Source organism: Eulemur rufifrons, chromosome 2 (assembly GCF_041146395.1).
Source record: "Eulemur rufifrons isolate Redbay chromosome 2, OSU_ERuf_1, whole genome shotgun sequence".
Classification (NCBI taxonomy): domain Eukaryota; kingdom Metazoa; phylum Chordata; class Mammalia; order Primates; family Lemuridae; genus Eulemur; species Eulemur rufifrons.
Window position 1 is genome coordinate 27,912,856 of NC_090984.1, and position 18,722 is coordinate 27,931,577.

The 18,722-nt window shown below is 37.8% G+C and overlaps 1 protein-coding gene across 1 annotated transcript in view; it reads right to left on the reverse strand.

The window, feature by feature from the left end:
• PIAS1 (protein inhibitor of activated STAT 1) overlaps positions 1–15,947 on the reverse strand; it is a 137,631-nt gene extending 121,684 nt beyond the window's left edge. Inside the window, exon 1 of the mRNA XM_069458389.1 lies at positions 15,921–15,947. Within this exon, the coding sequence (XP_069314490.1) occupies positions 15,921–15,944 (24 nt within the window). The 5' untranslated portion in view covers positions 15,945–15,947. The remainder of the gene's footprint in view (positions 1–15,920) is intronic.
• Between the last annotated feature and the right edge of the window lie 2,775 nt (positions 15,948–18,722).

Consider the following 18,722-nt stretch of genomic DNA (forward strand, 5'->3'; position numbering starts at 1 on the left):
ATTCCATTCTCAAAACAGATGTCATCATCTTTGGAATATGTGACTTACACCACCCCCAAGATTTGTAAACCTTCCTATGTGCTCCCCTGTTTAACCGAATATAGCTCCTATGCTGTATGTGGAGAGGTCCTGTTTACTTACCCATTCTCTACCAAATTATATGCTCTGTCTATAGAGATTGTCTTATTTATCATCAATAAGTGTGAGTAACAATGGGCTGGCATCTGTCCCAATTATTATGAACCACACTGGTAGCGCAAACTTATTAGAAATAATGTATATTACCTCCCACAAATAAGGACATTATATACTGTAAACGTGCCCAGTGCTTACTTGGCGTACTAGCATCCAAACTCAGTAACTGGTATCCAAACAATAATTTTCTTAGTTTGGAGGGCTAAATTAAAGAAGTTTATACTTAATCCTACAAAGAATGAGAAGTTACAAAAACATTTTCAATAGCAGGAAATGAAGGGTGGGGAGGAGACTGACATATAACCAAAAAAATCAATCTGACTAAAGAGTAAATAAATTAAAAAGGGAAATTAAGATTTATGAGATCAATTTAGAGGTTCTTGCATTAATACCAATATGAAACTATGAGAGTTTGAAATAGTGAGGGTGGTGGTTGAGAAGGAAAGGAAAGCATAAAGATGTGACAAGACTCGGATGTAGAGGAAGTCTGTAGTTCAGATGGTTCAGAAGACTTCCTCAAGCACACAAAGTTAGGTTTCCTTATGAATGTTATTACAGAATTCTGTTCTTTTCCTTTATAGCACTTAGCATAGTTTCAGACTCTCATAGTTTCAATGTGGAAAGTTCTGATTACAATCTGGCCCCAACTTCCCAGAACTCTCATTATTCTCTTACATAGATTTCTGAACATGCATCTAATAGGTGTTCCATAAACATACCTCAGTGTTTTCTCTCTTCAATACCTTTGTTCATGCTGTTCCCTCTGCTTGAAAGAACCTCCCCATAATCACTTTCAAAAGTCTTCTCTTTAGTAGGGCCCAGTGTGAAATAAGCTTAGCCAGAAGTGACCTCTTCCTCTTAAGAATACATTGGTAACCATTTACATGATTATTCTTTTTATTGCTTTCTATTACAGTTGTTTACACATTTCTCTCCTCCACAATAACAAAGCAAACCCCTTAAGGTTAGCCACAGGGCAGAGGGAAGAGAGAAAGGTATGGAGAAGCTGAAGAGAAGAGAATTAATTCTAAGCACAAAGAACAGCAGAAGAGAAAGCACCAGAGAACTCAATGAAAATCGTCTAAGAAATGTCCACTCCCTCTCCCAAAGGATTCTTATACTGGGTTCTACAGACCCCTACAGATGTTGTTGTCCTTCTAATCCCCATGCTACTTATGGATAGTAGTATCTCTAGAAAAAGTGCTGTCCAAAGGAAATATAATGTAAGCTGCAAATGTGGGCCAAATATGTAATTTTAAATTTTCCACTAGCCACATTTTAAAAAGTAAAAAGAAACACGTGAAGTTAATTTCAATGATATATTTTACTCAATGCAATAAACCCAAAATATTATTTCAACATGTAATCAATATAAAATAATTATTAACGAGATCCTTTCCATTCTTTCTTTTGTACTATGTCTTCGAAATCTAGTGTATATTTTACACTTACAACAAATCTCAATTAGGACTAGCCACATATGACTACTGGACAGTGCAGCTCTAGAACATTCCTGTCATTCACTGAAGTAAGTTTTAGCACCCGCCTTGGTCATCCAGGCTCCAACTTAACTTTTCGTCATTGGTCTCCACTCAGCCACCCACGCCCTATGGCCACATCCTAGACCTTTCCCCCCTCCAGAACCTGCACACCTTCAAAATCACTAATTCAAATACTCCATTTTCTAACTACAACCTCTTTTTCTTACCTGCTTCACTGTAATAACTCAACCTCATAAAGATCTAATTCATTCATGCTATCTATCATTCTCTAGCCATCAGCCCCCTTTAGGTCTAAGTTTAGTAAGATTCCAAAGTCCAGCACTAAACATTCCTTTGCAAAATTCCCTTGGTCCTCTAAGCCTGGCACATTCAATGGGCTCCCACTTTGAAGGAGAAAAGAATGCATGCACTCGGGTGGACAGATGTTATCTGGTGTCCATAATCACCAATCTCAACGGGCATGAGCATCTGACTAAATTTTCCAGTGAACCAGCAATCAAACTTCCCACAATAACTATTTCATATCTTTTCCTCACTCTTCCCACATCTCCTTCCTCCAAAAACTACCTTTAGGAAGCATATATAAAACAAATGACTATTCAACTTTCTTTAATGATGCATTTAACATTGTTATTTGATATTCAAAAACAACTTGTCCAAAATAAAACAAAGTTTTTGCTAATTATAAAAATAAGTGTTCTTTATAAAAATTGAAATATGGAAAAGTACAAGAGAACCAAGCTATTTTTCATATACTTATAGGAGTACTAGAGTGTAAGTTTCACAAGGGCAAAGACTGTATTTCATCCCAACCACTGAGCATCTAACATGGTATCTGGCATATAAATCAGCACTCATTTTTATTGATGGAATGAATGAATAAGAACCTTGCTTTAAGCAAATGTGGTATGAAAGGCCAAATTTGCAAACAGGCAAAAGGAAAGAGAAGAGAGGGGAGGAAAGGGGAGAAAAAGTGAGAGAAGGGGAGAGAAGGAAGGGGAGAATGGTTATTTGTTTGCAAGATTATAGCCCAGTAAAGAAATAATTATTTTTACTTTACTAAAAGTTTTTTAAATGTAGCAAAGTAATGGACAAAAATACATAAAATGTAACACAGACATTTATTTAATAGTTTATGCGTCTGCCAAAAAGCTAGACTATTCTCATAACTCTGATGATTCAACTTCTTCACGGATTACAGCACAGATAAATATAAATCTGAGTACTTTTCAAGACTTAACTAAGTGTAGATCGCTGTGGCAATTAAGTTAAGTCCCTTCGTCTTCCCCAAACATCATCAGACATAATTACTGGATTCTATGGGCATGTATATTTGCCACAGTTATGCATGTTTTCAAAATGAAGTCTCCAAAACTTTCCTCTCCACCTGCACCTATGGAATCCTCTTCAAAGAATGCTAGAGTCAATTTGGAAATTTACAAGACTATGATATAATTAAATGGTTAATTAGAAGAAATGGCTTAAAAACAACTTTATAAATAAGAAATATACAAAACTACCATTTCACCACAAGTTTTTATTTTAAAAATAACCTATCGATACAAGTTACCGAGGAAGAAGTGGGGAAGAGACAGGATGAGGGTGCACACAAGAAGGCCGTAAAATTTTAGAACGCTCTATCATTGACACTTGCTTTATACTTGTCTGTAAGCTATACATTCTCCTATAAGGTTATACATACTATTCTATATATACTTTTAATTTTTTTTTAAAAAGCAACCTAGCTTTCTCTGAGAAAATAACAGAATTTCTATTACTACTCAATATAAATATAATATCTTAATTCACCATTGGCAACTATTTAGGAATGATTATCATATATTAATATTAGTTTGTATTATGAACTTCAGAAAATTCACAATGACCTCCAATTAAATACGAATTTATCACACACAAACATCTATCATATTCCCTCCATGAAGGGAAACAAAATGATAGTAAAAGAATAAAAGAAGAAAAATTAATCAACAAGGACAAAAAGAAGAAAATAACCAACTAGCACTTTCAACAAACTTTTTGAAGATGAAAAACAGACAATGAAGTGATAATTAAATCAGCAGAGGAAACTATAACCTACAAATATCTAGAGAGGGGACTACTAAAGAAAGGCAAGCAAATTCACCCCTAAAGAAGAAAGGGGCAATGTGCCAGGCTGAAAATTAGAGGGCTGTTTGAAAATCTGCATACAGGGTGGTTAGACCGTCAGGTCTCCTCTATCTAAACACCCAGTGGACAACTTCCCTAACCACATGCCCTTTATCCTCTGCTAACACAAGAGGCCAGAGGTTTACAGGAACAATTGAACCAGAGAGACTCCAGGCTTAGGAACCCTGTACAAGGCTACAGTCAAGGGTGAGGCACAAATCTAAACGTGGAAATTAAGCAAAGTCTCCATACCCATAAGTGGGACACCTTTATCCAGCCTTGTTCCCCAAACATTAGCAGCCAGGTAAGCACCCTCAACTAGAGATTAGAGAATTTCTCTCTGGAAAAATGGACAGCCCAAGACCTACTCATGCTTGGAAAAGCATTAATCTGAACTATTTTGCTGGGACTATCTAAATTCAGGAATGAAGATTAATGGCATCCTAAAATCCATGTTCTTTTCCCTAATCATGATTTAATTAAACATAAAATACTATTTTTTGAACATCTTTCACCTTTAAGATGCTACTTGATTTTGAAATCACATATAAGAATAACTTCTGGCACAAAAATGTTCCTTTTCCAGTCTTACTTTGACACCCTGGGGAAAAAAGCTTAAGGAATAGAGAGGCTGGAGATTTTCCACACACCACTCTAAAGAAATGTGGAAAGAAACTGAAAACAATTCAGTCTTATAACCTCTAGGTCCTGTTTCACGTTTATGCCATAAGAGGGAAAGGAAGAAAACAAAATAGGTAGAATGCAAATCAATCATAGATATCTGGTAAGAGCAAAGCTCTGCTGGAGAGGAAATTATTGGCTAAAATTAAGTTAAGGGGCATCTGCATGGATTTTTCATTTATTCATGTGATTCCCATCCCTCACTACAGAAAAAAAGCAATCAAGTGAACATATAGCCTTAAAAAAATAAAAAGCTATATAGTTCCCACACCATTACTGATTAAAAGTACCTCAAGCACATTCATTTGGTACAATACAAGCTATTACTCCTTAGCATTTACTACAAAGATGTAGGATTTAATCAAGCAGCTTCTGCTTAGCAAACCTGCCTTGTTAACGAATCACTATATCTATAAGCGAACTGAATACCACGGGTGAGAGGTAAAAGGAATATTCCCATTTTAAATTATAAACTCCTATACTGTGAATTTTAAATTAAAACAAAGTTCAAGTTTTCAAAGTTTTTGCTCTAAGGACTCTTATTTATACTCTTGAAAATGAAGGATTCCCCCACCAATAAAAAAACTTTATGTTGATTAAACCTATCAATATTTACTGTATTAGAAATTTAAAATTTTTTAAAAAGATTCACTGTCATTTAAAAATCATAATAAATCCATCACCTAATATAAATCACACATTTTATTTAAAAAGCTATTTTCAAAAAAAGTAGTGAGGAGACTGCCATTGTTTTACATTTTTGCAAATCTCTTTAATGTCTAGCTTTATAAAGACAGCCTGATTCTCACATCCACTTCCCCATTCAATCTGCTGTATTAGGTTCTTTTGGTTGAATATAAAGAAAATCCAGCCTCACACAGCTATCAAATATAGTTGGAAACAGATGGAGTATTTTTATTAAAATACTCTATTTAGCCTTTTCAGAATACTTTGGATATTCTTTGCTCCTTCACCAAAACTCAACAAATGGCAATTTCTTAAAGGCTGCTGCAATACAGAATCTGAAACCCTATCAATGAGTATTTCCTACTCATATATTGAAATTCACTGGTCTCTCTTTCATTTCCAATGGATCTTTTTACCCATGCATAATCATGTAACATCATGCATTGGTTACTTGGGAAATATTAGTTCACTGAGTTATGCAGTTCTTCTTCCAAATGCTGACACATTTCACTATGCAACTTCAACATAGTACATACATTAATATCACACTGATTTTATCAAAAAAGTCAAGTATTGGGAAACTGTCGAGTTCACAGTGGCAAATACACGTCTCCGAAATTCTATTTTCATTTGAAAGCTTAAATTTTATCATTAGTAACAAATATTGTTAGTTGTTTTCCTTGCAGTGTGACAGGCTCACTTTGTTTATTTTTGTGAAAATGTATGCCAAGTACCCAAGACTGTATAACCATACTTTGCCAACCACTTTTTCAAGTAAAAGTGGTATTCTGTCTAAAAAGCTTGCAAGTCAAACAATTCCCTTAATTAACCACCAGATTTGACAGTCAATAAAAGTGTTTTACAGGTACTTTTAATTTCATCATACAAAATACATTTTAAAATGTATTCAAGGATTGAGATATAATAAGATTAATAAGTTGTATTACTTCGTCAAGGACATTAAGTGTAACTGGCAGTTATTTTTTAATTCTAAGTGCATAGCAATGAAGAATACAACTACTAGCACACTGTAGTGTCACTGCCTTAATTTGTGCCAAAGTGCCAGCAGTTTTAGCCACCATTGATTTTGCAAATGTCAATACAGCAAATAATGCCTTACCATTATTAGGAAAATAGTTTTGACCTGGAGGACCCCTAGAAAAATTCTAGGGAACCAACAGGGGTCTGAGAAACAGACTTTGAGGTGAACCACTGTAACAACTGACGTATTACTTGTGCAATTAAAAAACAGATTTTTTGTAAACATTCCATTATAACATATGTGTTTAAATAAATACACACACAGTGATAATATACTAAAACCACCAATAGCCTGGTACTTTTCACACACAATAGACACTCAAACATATAATAAATGACAGAAATGATAGATAATTTTTGAATTACCAAGTACCTACTATAAGTCAGGTACCGAGCTAGGTGTCTCTACATTCCCTTTCTTAGGTAACTTATAGAAGCCCATAGACCAAAATAATGATTTTAACATATGAGAAAAAATATTTACTCTAAAATCCTTCCAATCTTTAAGATTAGACTTGCATGACTACAAGAAAAAGTCCTAAAATTCATCATAAAGCACAAGATAGCATGTTAAATTCTATTTTAAGCACTATGCCAAGAAGCTTTTTAAAAAACAGGCTTGCTCACATTCAGAAACCCAAATACAAAATGAATTGCTTTGGCTGTGCACTGCCAGAACCCCATAAAGACCCTGCATTCCATTTCTCCTCAAGCCAAACAACGTTTATGTGTTTTGTTTTGTTTTTTTCGCCCGAGACAGAGTCTTGCTCTGTCGCCCTGGGTAGAGTGTGGTGTGCCCTGGGTAGAGTGCAATAGCATTATCATAGCTCACTGTAACCTCAAACCTCCTGCCTCAGCCTCCCAAGTAGCTAGGACTACAGGCACCCCCACCATGCTTGGCTAATGTTTCTATTTTTTTAGTAGAGATGGGGTTTCACTCTTGCTCAGACTGGTCTCAAACTCCTGGATTGAAGTGATCCTCCAGCCTCGGCCTCCAAGAGTGCTAGGATTACAGGCATAAGCCACCACGCCCGGCTCCCTGTTATGTTTTTCATGGCTATTTTTAAGTGAAATTCCAACATTAATACTGTAGAAGTTAAATTAAATGTGGTAATTTTTTTTTAAAAGTGCTATATAATAGCAAAACCATCAAAACAAGTTCTTAAGAACTTTTAACCTATACCCTGAGAAATTCAAAAGGTAAATCTCTGTAAACATACATATGAAATATTATGCACTGTTAAAAAGAATGAGACCATCTCATTTTTGGACATGTCATGGAAAGATCTTCAATATATATTGTAATTGAAAAAAAGCAAGTTGTAGGATATTATGTGTATAGTATGATCCCATTTATGTTTTTAGAAAAGATATTTATGTACATGTACATTAACTTAGCATTTATTGAGTTCCTTCTATGTGCCTAGGTTTGTTCTAATCTAGACATACACACAATAAATTACAAATATTATGCAGACATACATATTTAAATGCCCATGCTGAAAAAAAATGAATAGAAAGCCAGACACCAAAAGCTACATATTAGGTGATTAAGTATGAAACCTCTGATTTCCTTAAGTACTAAGTTTGACAGTTGATTTCCTTAAGTACTAAGTTTGACAGTTGATGTCTAAGAAGAACTTTGACACTTCTTGTTTTATTTTTATTGTGAAGGTACATGCTCCTTCTTTCAATGCATGGTTTGGCTTGTGATTATCTTTCAAATTTTTTTTAGAGCAATTTTTGTGAAACCATGGATAGGTAAAAAATTCATGTTATTTCCAAATGTGAGTTCTGTTGTGGAAACAATGCAGCGCAGACAGCTTGAAATATCAATGAAGTGTTTGGGAAGGACGTGGTTTAACGAATGCACAGTATGTCGATGGTTTGAGAAGTTCCATTCTGGTGACTTTAACTTGAAAATGAGCCACACGGGTAACCTGAGACCGAGGCGGATAGTGATGAGCTGAAAGCTGTAGTGGAAGCGAATCCATCTCAACCTACATGTGAATTAGCAGCAAGGTTTGATGTTACTATTCCAACAATATTGGACCACTTGAAACAAATCGGCAAGGTAAAGAAACTGGATAGATGGGTACCACATGAATTAAAAACAAGCATCAGAAGAGAAATCATCTCGAAGCTTGCCTTTCTTTGTTGTCATGATGACATAAAGGCAAACCATTTCTACATTGTATTGTTACATGCGATGAAAAATGGATTCTTTTTGACAATCACAAGCATTCAGCACAATGGTTAGATAAAGATGAAGTGCCAAAGCACAGTCCAAAACTGAATATTCATCAAAAAAAGCTAATGATATCTGGTGGTCCAGCACTGGTATTATTCACTACAGCTTCATGAAACCTGGTCAGTTGATTACAGTGGATGTTTAGTGCAACTAACTGTACGAAATGATGAGGATGTTCGCGATTAAGCAGCCAAGATTGGTCAACAGAGACAGGCCAATCCTCTTGCAAGACAATGCTCAACCACATGTTACACAAACACAGCTCAAACTACAGAGGCTGGACTTGGAAACTCTCTGTCATCCACTGTATTCACCTGACCTTGCACCAACTGACTACATTTCTTCCATGCTTTGGACCACTTCTTGCAAGGAAAAATACTCAATTCTCAACAAGCTGTGGAAAACGCCTTTTACAATTTCATTATCACTCACTCTCCAGGCTTCTTTGCTGCTGGCATAAACAAGTCACCATTAAGATGGCAAAAGTATATTGACAGTTTAGGCACATAATTTGATTAACTGTACAGCTTCTTGTTTAAGATGTAATAAACTACACTTTTGATTAGAAATTGGACATTTCATATTTAATGTCCTAACATTTTGATTCCATTTATACGAAATGTCTAAAATAGGCAAATCTACAGGACAGAAAATAGATTATTGGTTGCTTAGGGCTATGAGAGGCGGTAATAGCTAAAGGATGCAAGGTTTCTTTTTGAGGTAAAAAAAAAAAAAAATTCTAGAACTGATTACGGTAATGGTTGCACAACTTTGTGAATATACCAAAAACCATTTAATTGTGCACTTTAAATGGGTGAACTGTATGGGGTATATGAATTATATCTCAATAAAACTGTTATGTTCCCCCTGTCCACCCAAAAAAGAACAGATACCTACCAACGTAGTTGACTCTAGGGAAAAATGAAGATGTTGAGGCCTTTCAAATTTTGCTCTATTTACTGCCATATCCTTACAATGAGAAATGTATTCATTTAGTATCTATGTAACTTAATGTAAAATGTAAAACGGTCCTTCATAAATTTTTCTGGATTTAATGTTATTCAAGTTCATTTAATAACCAGCATGAAAAAAAGAGTGAAGATATGACCCTAAGAATATTTTCAATTTAGACTCTCATATAGACAAGAGCATCAGCCCCCATCCCTGTAGAAACAAATCTTGAACATAATTTATTCATTTGACAAATATATATTAAAAGCACCTACTGTGTCCACAGGAGTAGGCATAGGAGAATGGAGTGGTGTACAAACAGAATACTAGCCAGCAAAAAAAGTAAACTAACAGCTCTAGCTTTAAGTTAAGGACTTTTGCTATACAGTAAGGAGACAAAACACATACAGAAAGCGGAATGGGTCAGACAATAGAAAATCTTGAATACCAGACTGAGAGCTAAAACTTTACCCAGTTTTTGATGGAAAGCCGTTCAAAGTTTGTATAGACAGGAGTGACAGGATGAAAGTAGTGTTTTGGTGAAACTAACCTGGTAACCAAAAGAGGGGGTGGGCATTGAAAGCAGAGAATAGCAGGAAAGGTAAAAGAGATGAAGTTTTCAATAACAGGAAGGTTTACAACAGTCTTATGAGAGTTACTGATATTTCAGTTGCTGGTTAATGTTCAAAGGGTTTATGTTTGTTTTATTTGCTTGATCTGAGGAAAAGCAGAAGAGGGAAAAAGGTGGTTTCTTCGTTGTGATGAACTTTAAAAGTTTACAGCAAAGAATGAAGGCTTATCAGAAAATTCTGAAGGGAGGGTCCTAAGGGGTGACAATTCTGGGGAATTATCTTTTCATGTGACACCACTGAAACCAAGAGTAGAGGGAATCAAAGCAATGGGAGTGCCACAATTTTTAACATGTAAGAGGAGGTACAGTCACAAACATCTAGCAGTAAGAGCAGCAAAAAGTACAATGGCAATTAGCACTACTTCTGAAATTGATAAACAAGAACTACATACTTTAAAATTTCTCTACTGCCTATTTTTTTAAAAACCTTAATGATAAAATTTGCTACATAAATGTAGATTTAGGTGAAGACCAAATTCTGACAAATTTAGAGTAGGATCAATTTCATACCCTTAATTTCATCAACTTTTCCTTCTACAGTGCAGTACTTTTCAAATGTTGCACAAAGCATTCTTATCTTAATTCACATACACATTTAACTGATGTAACTCATAAAGTTTCCTTCTTAAAATAGAAAACTGTTTTCTTTGCCTATGTAACCTTTCTATAACCAGCTCCTCGAAACAGTGTTGCCTATCAATTTAATACTATAGCAACACTTTGCCTTAAGATTAAAAATATGAGTAAAGCAAATTCTCATTTCTACTCTCTCTATATTAATGTTCAGGAGTTTTAAAATGCCAGTTAAAAACTGATAAGCATCTAAATAAGTACAAAAACTTGCAATATTTGATTGTGATATAATTTCTAAAATTAAACATTCTTGAAATAAATTATACATACTATTTCATAATCAATTTCATACTGTATCAAACACTCAGATTCAGAAGCAATGTTTGCTTACATTTTGTAAAATCAATCTGCCATCATTTAATGATCTTATCTGACATGTTTATAGAAACAGAAACAATAAAGGTGTAACAATGAACAAACCAAGAACTATTAGTTTTTTCACTCGCAACAGTTTAATCAAAAAACCATCTGCAGTGCTCTCTACAACACCAAAAAGGTCTGTCATATCAATATATTTAGTTAAAATAAAATAAACTTCTATATAAGGCTGTTTGCCACGGCATTGTTTAAAACAGCAAAGAGGCAGAAATAATCTAATTGTCTAATGATAGGAATTAGTTGAATAAAATACAATGCAACCTTTCAAATGGTCATACAAACCTATATTTACTAACCTAGAAAGATACCTAGCCATGAAAATAGATTATAAACAAAAAAAAACTAGTATGATCTCTTTTGTGAAGAATATACATATACTTATGCTCACAAAGAGAAAGTATAAATGGATAGATACCCAGATGTTAACCATGATATTTCTGAGTGTTGAGATTACAGGTGCTGTTTATTTTTCTGCTTACTTTTCTGTATTCTCTGAAATTTCCCAAGCAAAGTGCTATTTGCAAAAATTAACATGTATAATTCCAACTAACAAACTCCAAACTTTTTGTAAGGAAGCTTGCAAAATGCCCAAGGAATATCCAAAAATACTCTGGCATACAGCAAAAGGGAAAGTATTAGCAACATAACTAGAATTTTTTGTGAGCTGAGTACCCTACAAGACTCCAGAACTGTCATAGCACCTTCAAGGAGACTCAAGCCCTGCCACTTTTATTTGTATGACCTTGAGCTAGTCACTTATCATTTTCGGGGCTCACTTTCTCTAACTATAAAAGGGAGTTATTACTTGCCTTTTCTAAATCAAAGAACTACTAAAAAGATGAAATGAGATAATGTGATACATTGTGAACTGCAAAGTACTATATCAGTAAGATATTATTACTTAAACATTTAAAAAAAAAAGACGCTTAATGCTAGAACCAAATACTTTAGAAAACACTACAATCAATTCTATGAAGTAATGAATCAGTTTTGTTGTTTTTAAAGGCCACATCTCATCATAAGCAGTTTCTCTGAAACTTAGATACTTCTTCCCAGTTCCCACTACAACCATGAGCTATTTTGTTTTCTTATCCCTAGTTACCAGCAAGAAAGAGTACAAATCACACAGAACTCAAAAGCCTCAGCAAGAACCCTGGAGCAGCATGTTGATGGAGTTCAACAGGAGAAACCCAAGGTTAATCAGCTACGGACCAGCCACTAAGCACTACTGCAATCAACAGGGATTACAAGAGACTCTTTGAAGAGAAAGACAATGAAATCACCCAGGAGAAAACAGCAGAAGAAAAGAAGGCAGTATTTCAAAACAACTATATGAAATACTTAAAAACTATACTGTAGTGTTTTATACAATGTTTTTAAATACTGTTCATAAAAATGGTGACATAAAACAAAAGCCATCTAAATGTGGCACTTGACAAAAGCAAGTTCAAACCAAATCCATGAATAAACTGTCAGATTTACTTGCCTTTATCTGAAATAATAGCAAGCAAATTACACCACAAAGATCAAAATTGAGTGACTATTTCTTGAAAATAAATAAGCAGAAAATGACAACAGAATTTATTGACAGACTTATACTTTTAAAAGTACAGTTTCTCTTTCCACTGAATTCCATTATTTACTCCACTAAAATGATGATGAACTTCTTCCCTCCCACTGTTCCTCCAGTAAGTTAAAATGGCAATATAACTTGGTTTGAGTTTTAATGCAAAAAACATTTGTTTAAAAAAAAAGTACTTTAAGAGGAGCTGCATGATGCTGTCAGATTATTAACTACCAAGATCATCTGGCCATCACACCCTCCTGCTTTTAAGCTCCTAAAGATGATAAAATATTCTCTCTCCACATTCTTAAAATATCATTTATGAGTATTCTAATGAAAAATTAAACTTTTCATAAACATGCACAGAGAACTCATTTTGATATGTATGACTCACAATCTAATTTTTATTGGCAATATCTTGAAGTGTTGCAGTTTGCACTATTCTTAGAGGGGATACAGATCTATGTGCTCTTCCCATCTGATCTTTGTAGATTCCTTATAGATTTAAAAGGACTCACTAAAAGGGCTATGAGGAAAATAACTACGAATACCATCCACAGCAAAATGAAGTGTGGGCTGTGAACTAAGATAATGGAAAAGTCACTGTTTACTCAAAGCTTCATAGTTGGAAGAATTACATTTTCATTTAAAATTTCAAAGAAATCTAGGGTTTTTTAAATTCTTACTCTGATTTTTCCTATCTTATTAGGAATGTATGATATTTACCTCCAAAAATCACAAACAAAAAAAACTTCAGAAAACATCATTTCCAAAATCTTCCAAACCTACTGCATAGAAAATTATATATACACATTCTCAAATATCCATGGTAGGCGTTCCGGAAATCACCTCCTCCACCCCCCAAAAAAGAACAGCAAATCTAACCACAATGAAGTATTAACAAAATTTTTAACACAGCTATCACCAGCTAAGCAATTTATCACAGCTCCTCAAAGTCTCGGGCACACACATGACATACCAACATGTCAAAACAGTTATTATAATTTGAAAAATTATACAACAGGAACATAAAAGTAGAAAACAACTCCTCTGGGAAAAGTCAAGTAGATTTTAGCAAAAGCAAAAAAGCAGAACAATTTTAGAAAAATAACATTTCTTCCTAGTGTTTGGTGTTTATCTGATATTTGCTCATTTTTGTAAAGAGAAACTTTATCCAACAAGACTCACACCAGGGATCTGATCTATCCCCAAAGGCATTTTCTTAAAATGGGAAAGAACAAAGAAGGAAATCTCCCAGCATGTGCTTTCCATACTAGTTTCTTCGGACAGCATCAAGAGTGACAATATAGTCCATACAAGCTTTTCAGCTTTACTCTCTACGGTGCATGTATAACAGAACTGATTAGCTATCATTCACAAGCACTCCTGATAAATTAAATATTAAAAAGCAAAGATCAGAGCAACATAGCGACTACACTTTAAGAGAAAAATTATAGAAAACATGTATCTTAAAGTTGTGTACTTTTTTATTTCAAGGGCTAATTATCTCCAAATATTCAAATATTCCTGAGGCTTTCTCATTTCAGTCAATAGTTTGAAACTGGAAAAAAAAAAAAACCACTATTCTAAATCTGCTTTCCCTTAAATAAATCTGTAATTATAAGTTAATCGAAAAAGAATAACACTCAACACCAATACCTTAACATACAAATCTTGGAATGTTAACATTGTGAAGTTATTAGGAGAAACGATCTTTCAGTGAGGCTTTTCTATAGGAAAAACTCTCCAGAAACAAATCTGGCGCTTGGTTGCTAGAAGTTGTGGTTCCATTATAATGGGGGAAAAAATTTAAATTTTTACTAATTATAAAAAGACTGTCACAAACGATTTACAATTGTATATCCCAATCTCCACTCTGATAGAGATGTCAGTTCTCTGGGTCGAGATATAACCAGCTGCTTGGTTCACACACAGAGGAAGCCAGAGAAGGGAATATCGCGTTCAGAGGCTCGAAATAATACGCGTTAGTTAAGAACTGCTTGCTACTAAACCAAAATTATTCAAGCGGAGCCCCATTTGTCACAATCCAATCACAAGGGTTCCACCCCCCCTCCCCCGACTGCTTGTGTAGTGGTATATCTGCTTCGGTAAAGAAGCCATCATCAGGTAAAGATTGGGGTGGGAGAAAAAGCGGGGAAAAGGAGGCACCCTTTCATCTAATTTCGCGAGGCGTGAGTAATTGGTACAGTTGAGAGGAACGGAGGAACGTTCTATTTATTGGGGGTTGGAGTAGGATGAGGGGAGAATTTCGTTCAAATCAACATGGCCAGCAAGATGTCCCTACAAACAAAAGGCAACAGGGGGATATAAACACGAACCATTCACCTCCATCAGCTATAGCATCGCCATCATGGTGTGTGCAGAGACCCCCAAAGGCTCCTCTCACCCTCCACACCAGCCAAAGCAAGAGAAGGGAGAGAGGTAGCTGCATCTCACCACCCACCACTGCTTCCAAATACACACTCTTCGAGGGGGTTTCTCCCCCTGGCTCCCCGGAATCTGAGAGGAAGAGTAACGTCCCGCCTAGACAGCCTCTCCCGCTACCCCTCGGCCGAACCCCGACGCCGGCCTGGGGCTTGCTAAACTTTACCGGAGCTTTTCCCCCACATCCCCACCCCATCGCCCCAGGATCGCGCCTCCCACAAGCGGGGTACCCCGGGCGCCTCCTGACAGGCGGGCAACCGGGGAAAGCCGAGTCCGGGGCGGGGGCGGTAAGGATCCACGGAGGGGCGGGGCGGCCGGAGCCAAGTTCCCGGGGGTCTGAGGAGAGCGCCTGACAGGAGCCCGGGACTGCAAAGGAGGAAGAGGAAGCAGCGACGGGGAGCTTTCCCAATCCCCCCTACAAGAACACCCTGCCCCCAGCCCCAGCTCCCCATGGGGGGCGGGGAGGCTGACTGGAAGGTGAGGCAGCCGAGCCCCGGGGACAGCCGCAGCCCCTACCTCCCGACTCCCTATCTCTTCCCCCGCCACCCCCGCCAGAGGCGCCCACAACAATAACACGCCGGGGACGACCCGTCAGCGCCCCCGAGGCACCCGGGGCCCGCGGCCCGCCGCAGCCGGGCCCCCTATGCTGAGGCCAGCCGGGCCTCTCTCCCTACAACTCCAGGCCCGGGTGCAGTCAGACCCGAGCGGCCCCCCAGAGTCGGACCCATCCCCCCCGGCACCAGTGGCGCCGTCTCCGCGGCCGAATATTAGAAGTGAATTCGAGCTGCGCTTTACCTTTAGTTCCGCACTGTCCGCCATCTTGCGTCTGTCAGCGCAAGCGCACTGAACCTTGCCGGGGGCCGCCGCTAGACCCTCCCCTCTGGCCGGCCTGGCTCCGCCCCGCCCCGCCCCTCCACCTTCCCGGCCCGCCCCGGCCTCCGCCCCGCTCCAGCCGCTCGGAGCCCCGCCCCGGGCACGCACAGCAGCGAGACAAGCACGTACCATTTAAATAATGGCGCCAAGCGGCGAGTTTTGACAGTTACTCCCCCCTTGGCTTCCCTGCCCCCCATTCTCGCCCGGCTAGCGCCTCCAGCGAAGGGCCGGAGCAAGAAGGATGCTGGCCCGAGCCCCGCCCCTCCGCGGTCCTCGGAACACTTCTGCCGAGCTTCGGTGCTTACAGTCTCAGGAACAATATGTCCCCTCCCCCAGTCAGCAACTTTTTCAGCACCTGCTACGTGCGATGCTACGGGCGGGCTAAAAATAACAACCCGTTACATTTAAGGAGCACTTGATGAAGCATTTCTAGGTTTATTGGCTCAGATACTCCTCACGATAACGCAGTGAGGTAGGCAAGAGAGAGACTATAATTCCCATGGTATAGATTCAGAAATGAAATCTCAGACGGGAAAAGTAACTTGCCCAAACAAGTACTTAACAGGGTGGCCTAAGACAAAATTCTGAAGACATCTATTAACAGTTTTGTTTCAACAAGTATTTATTTAGTGACTATGTGCGGGCTCTGCACTATGTATGGGCTAGATATAAATTGGGAAATTAGACAAGGTCCCTGCCCTCCTGTCATTCTCTAATGGGGGAACAGACAAGTGAACTAAAAAAGATACAGTAATATGGTAATGGGTATCAGAAAGGAGCAAAAGGTCTGGTGAGAGAGGAAAAGGGTTTGAGAGATGTACTTAATCCTAGGGGGGTTTTCTCCACTAAATTCATGTTAAGTAGACTTGATGGAAGGATTATTTCATTCCTTTTCCTATCTATTAAAAGCCTCCTATACCTGCTCCCCAAACCCCACGTTTTGCTGATCAACTTTGCCTCCAGAGCTCATGGAAAAATTAAAGATATCAGGCATGAATTCCCTTATCTTCTCACCATCAAAATTACTTTTACCTGTATAGCAACATTTGAGTTACTGTGAATGAGATGTCCCTGTGCCTATGAAGGCCAGTCCCTCCACTGGTGATCTGGATTCCTTTCACTCTCACATTTCTAAGGATTTTACTGCTATTAATACAAGTACCTCCCCGTCCAGCATCTTGTTTTTTCCCTCTCAATTGAATTACTCTTATCAGCATATGAACATACTGAAATTCCTCCCATTTAAAATAAACCTCCCTCAGCTCCAAAATCACTTCCAGCAACTGTCCTAATTTCTCTGCTATCTTCTCCGCATACATTCTCAGAGAGAGGCTTTTCATGATCTCTCTGCAGTGCTTGTTCCCACTTAGTCACTTCGCATTCACTTCTCAACTTACCCTGATCCAGCTTTGGCTTCCATCATCATAATCAATTATCAAGATTATTAATAATCTTGTTTCCAAAACCAATTGTCAATTCTCTATTCATATCTAAATTGACCTCGGAGCAGAATTTCAAACAATTGACATTCTTTCTTCCTCTTGAAACACTTCCCCCGCCCCCAACTTCCCTCACATCACATTGTCCTGATATCCCTGTTCCCTCATTGGGCCTCTTATTCAATATTCTTTGCTGATTTCTCCTCTTTGGCTTAATCTTTAAATGTTGGATGACCCTAGGGCTCAGTTCATTATATCTTCTCTTCTTGCTCTATTCTCAACCTAGGTGAGAGTGTGACCAAAACAAAGAGCATTGGTGCTACTCTCAGTTACCATGATTCTGCGTTTCCAGGCTGAACACATCATTCATGGGTTACAGCGTCCTTATGATCATGCATTTCATTGTTTTTGTCCTTCTAGCTGAAAACAGACCATTTGATATTCTATAGATGGCTGTATGCAAACATTTAAAACGTTTTGAGAGGATATAGCACACCAGGGAAACTACTATTTTGTTTGTTTTTGTTTGGAGACAGGCTCTCGCTTTGTCACCTGGGCTAGGGTGAAGTAGTGTCATCATAGCTCACTGCAACCTCCAACTCCTGGGCTCAAGCAATCCTCCTGCCTCTGCCTCCTAAGTAGCTAGGACTACAGGCATGCCATCATATCTGAACAATTTTTCTATTTTTTGTAGAAACAGGGTCTAGCTGCATTGCCCAGGCTGGTGTCAATCTCCTGGCCTCAAGGAATCCTCCCAAAAGTGCTAGGATTACAGGCATGAGCCATTGTGCCTAGACAGAAACTACTATTATGACTATCAGGATGATAATACCAAGAGTTTTGAGTATGCTGCTTAGCTAGGTTTGCCTAGCTGAACTGAACCAACTAAAATTAAATAGATCAAAGAATAAGCCAGATGAAAAATCTGCCTGTTTTAACCAAGTAGCCTGTTTGTTAACTTTTTGCAATGGAGTCTTTACAATATCTGATGTATTTATCTATATGCAACAAGAAGTGCGAGCAACTGCACAGATTTCTCCCTTTTCAGTTAGTAGGTAGCAATCTTGTCATCTAGCATCCCAAGAATGGGTTAAATTAAAGCAGGGTGCTAACTCTGTAAAAGAGACCGCTATTACAATTTGAACAAATAGTTGCATTAGAGATGTTGCTAAAGTTACCCACTAGGTGGACTAAAACTGTCTTAGGTCTCTGCTCCTCCCACTTGACAGACTGCCATCTTCTCATGCAGCGCCATTCTTGTCCCTGAGACACCACAGTGAAAGTG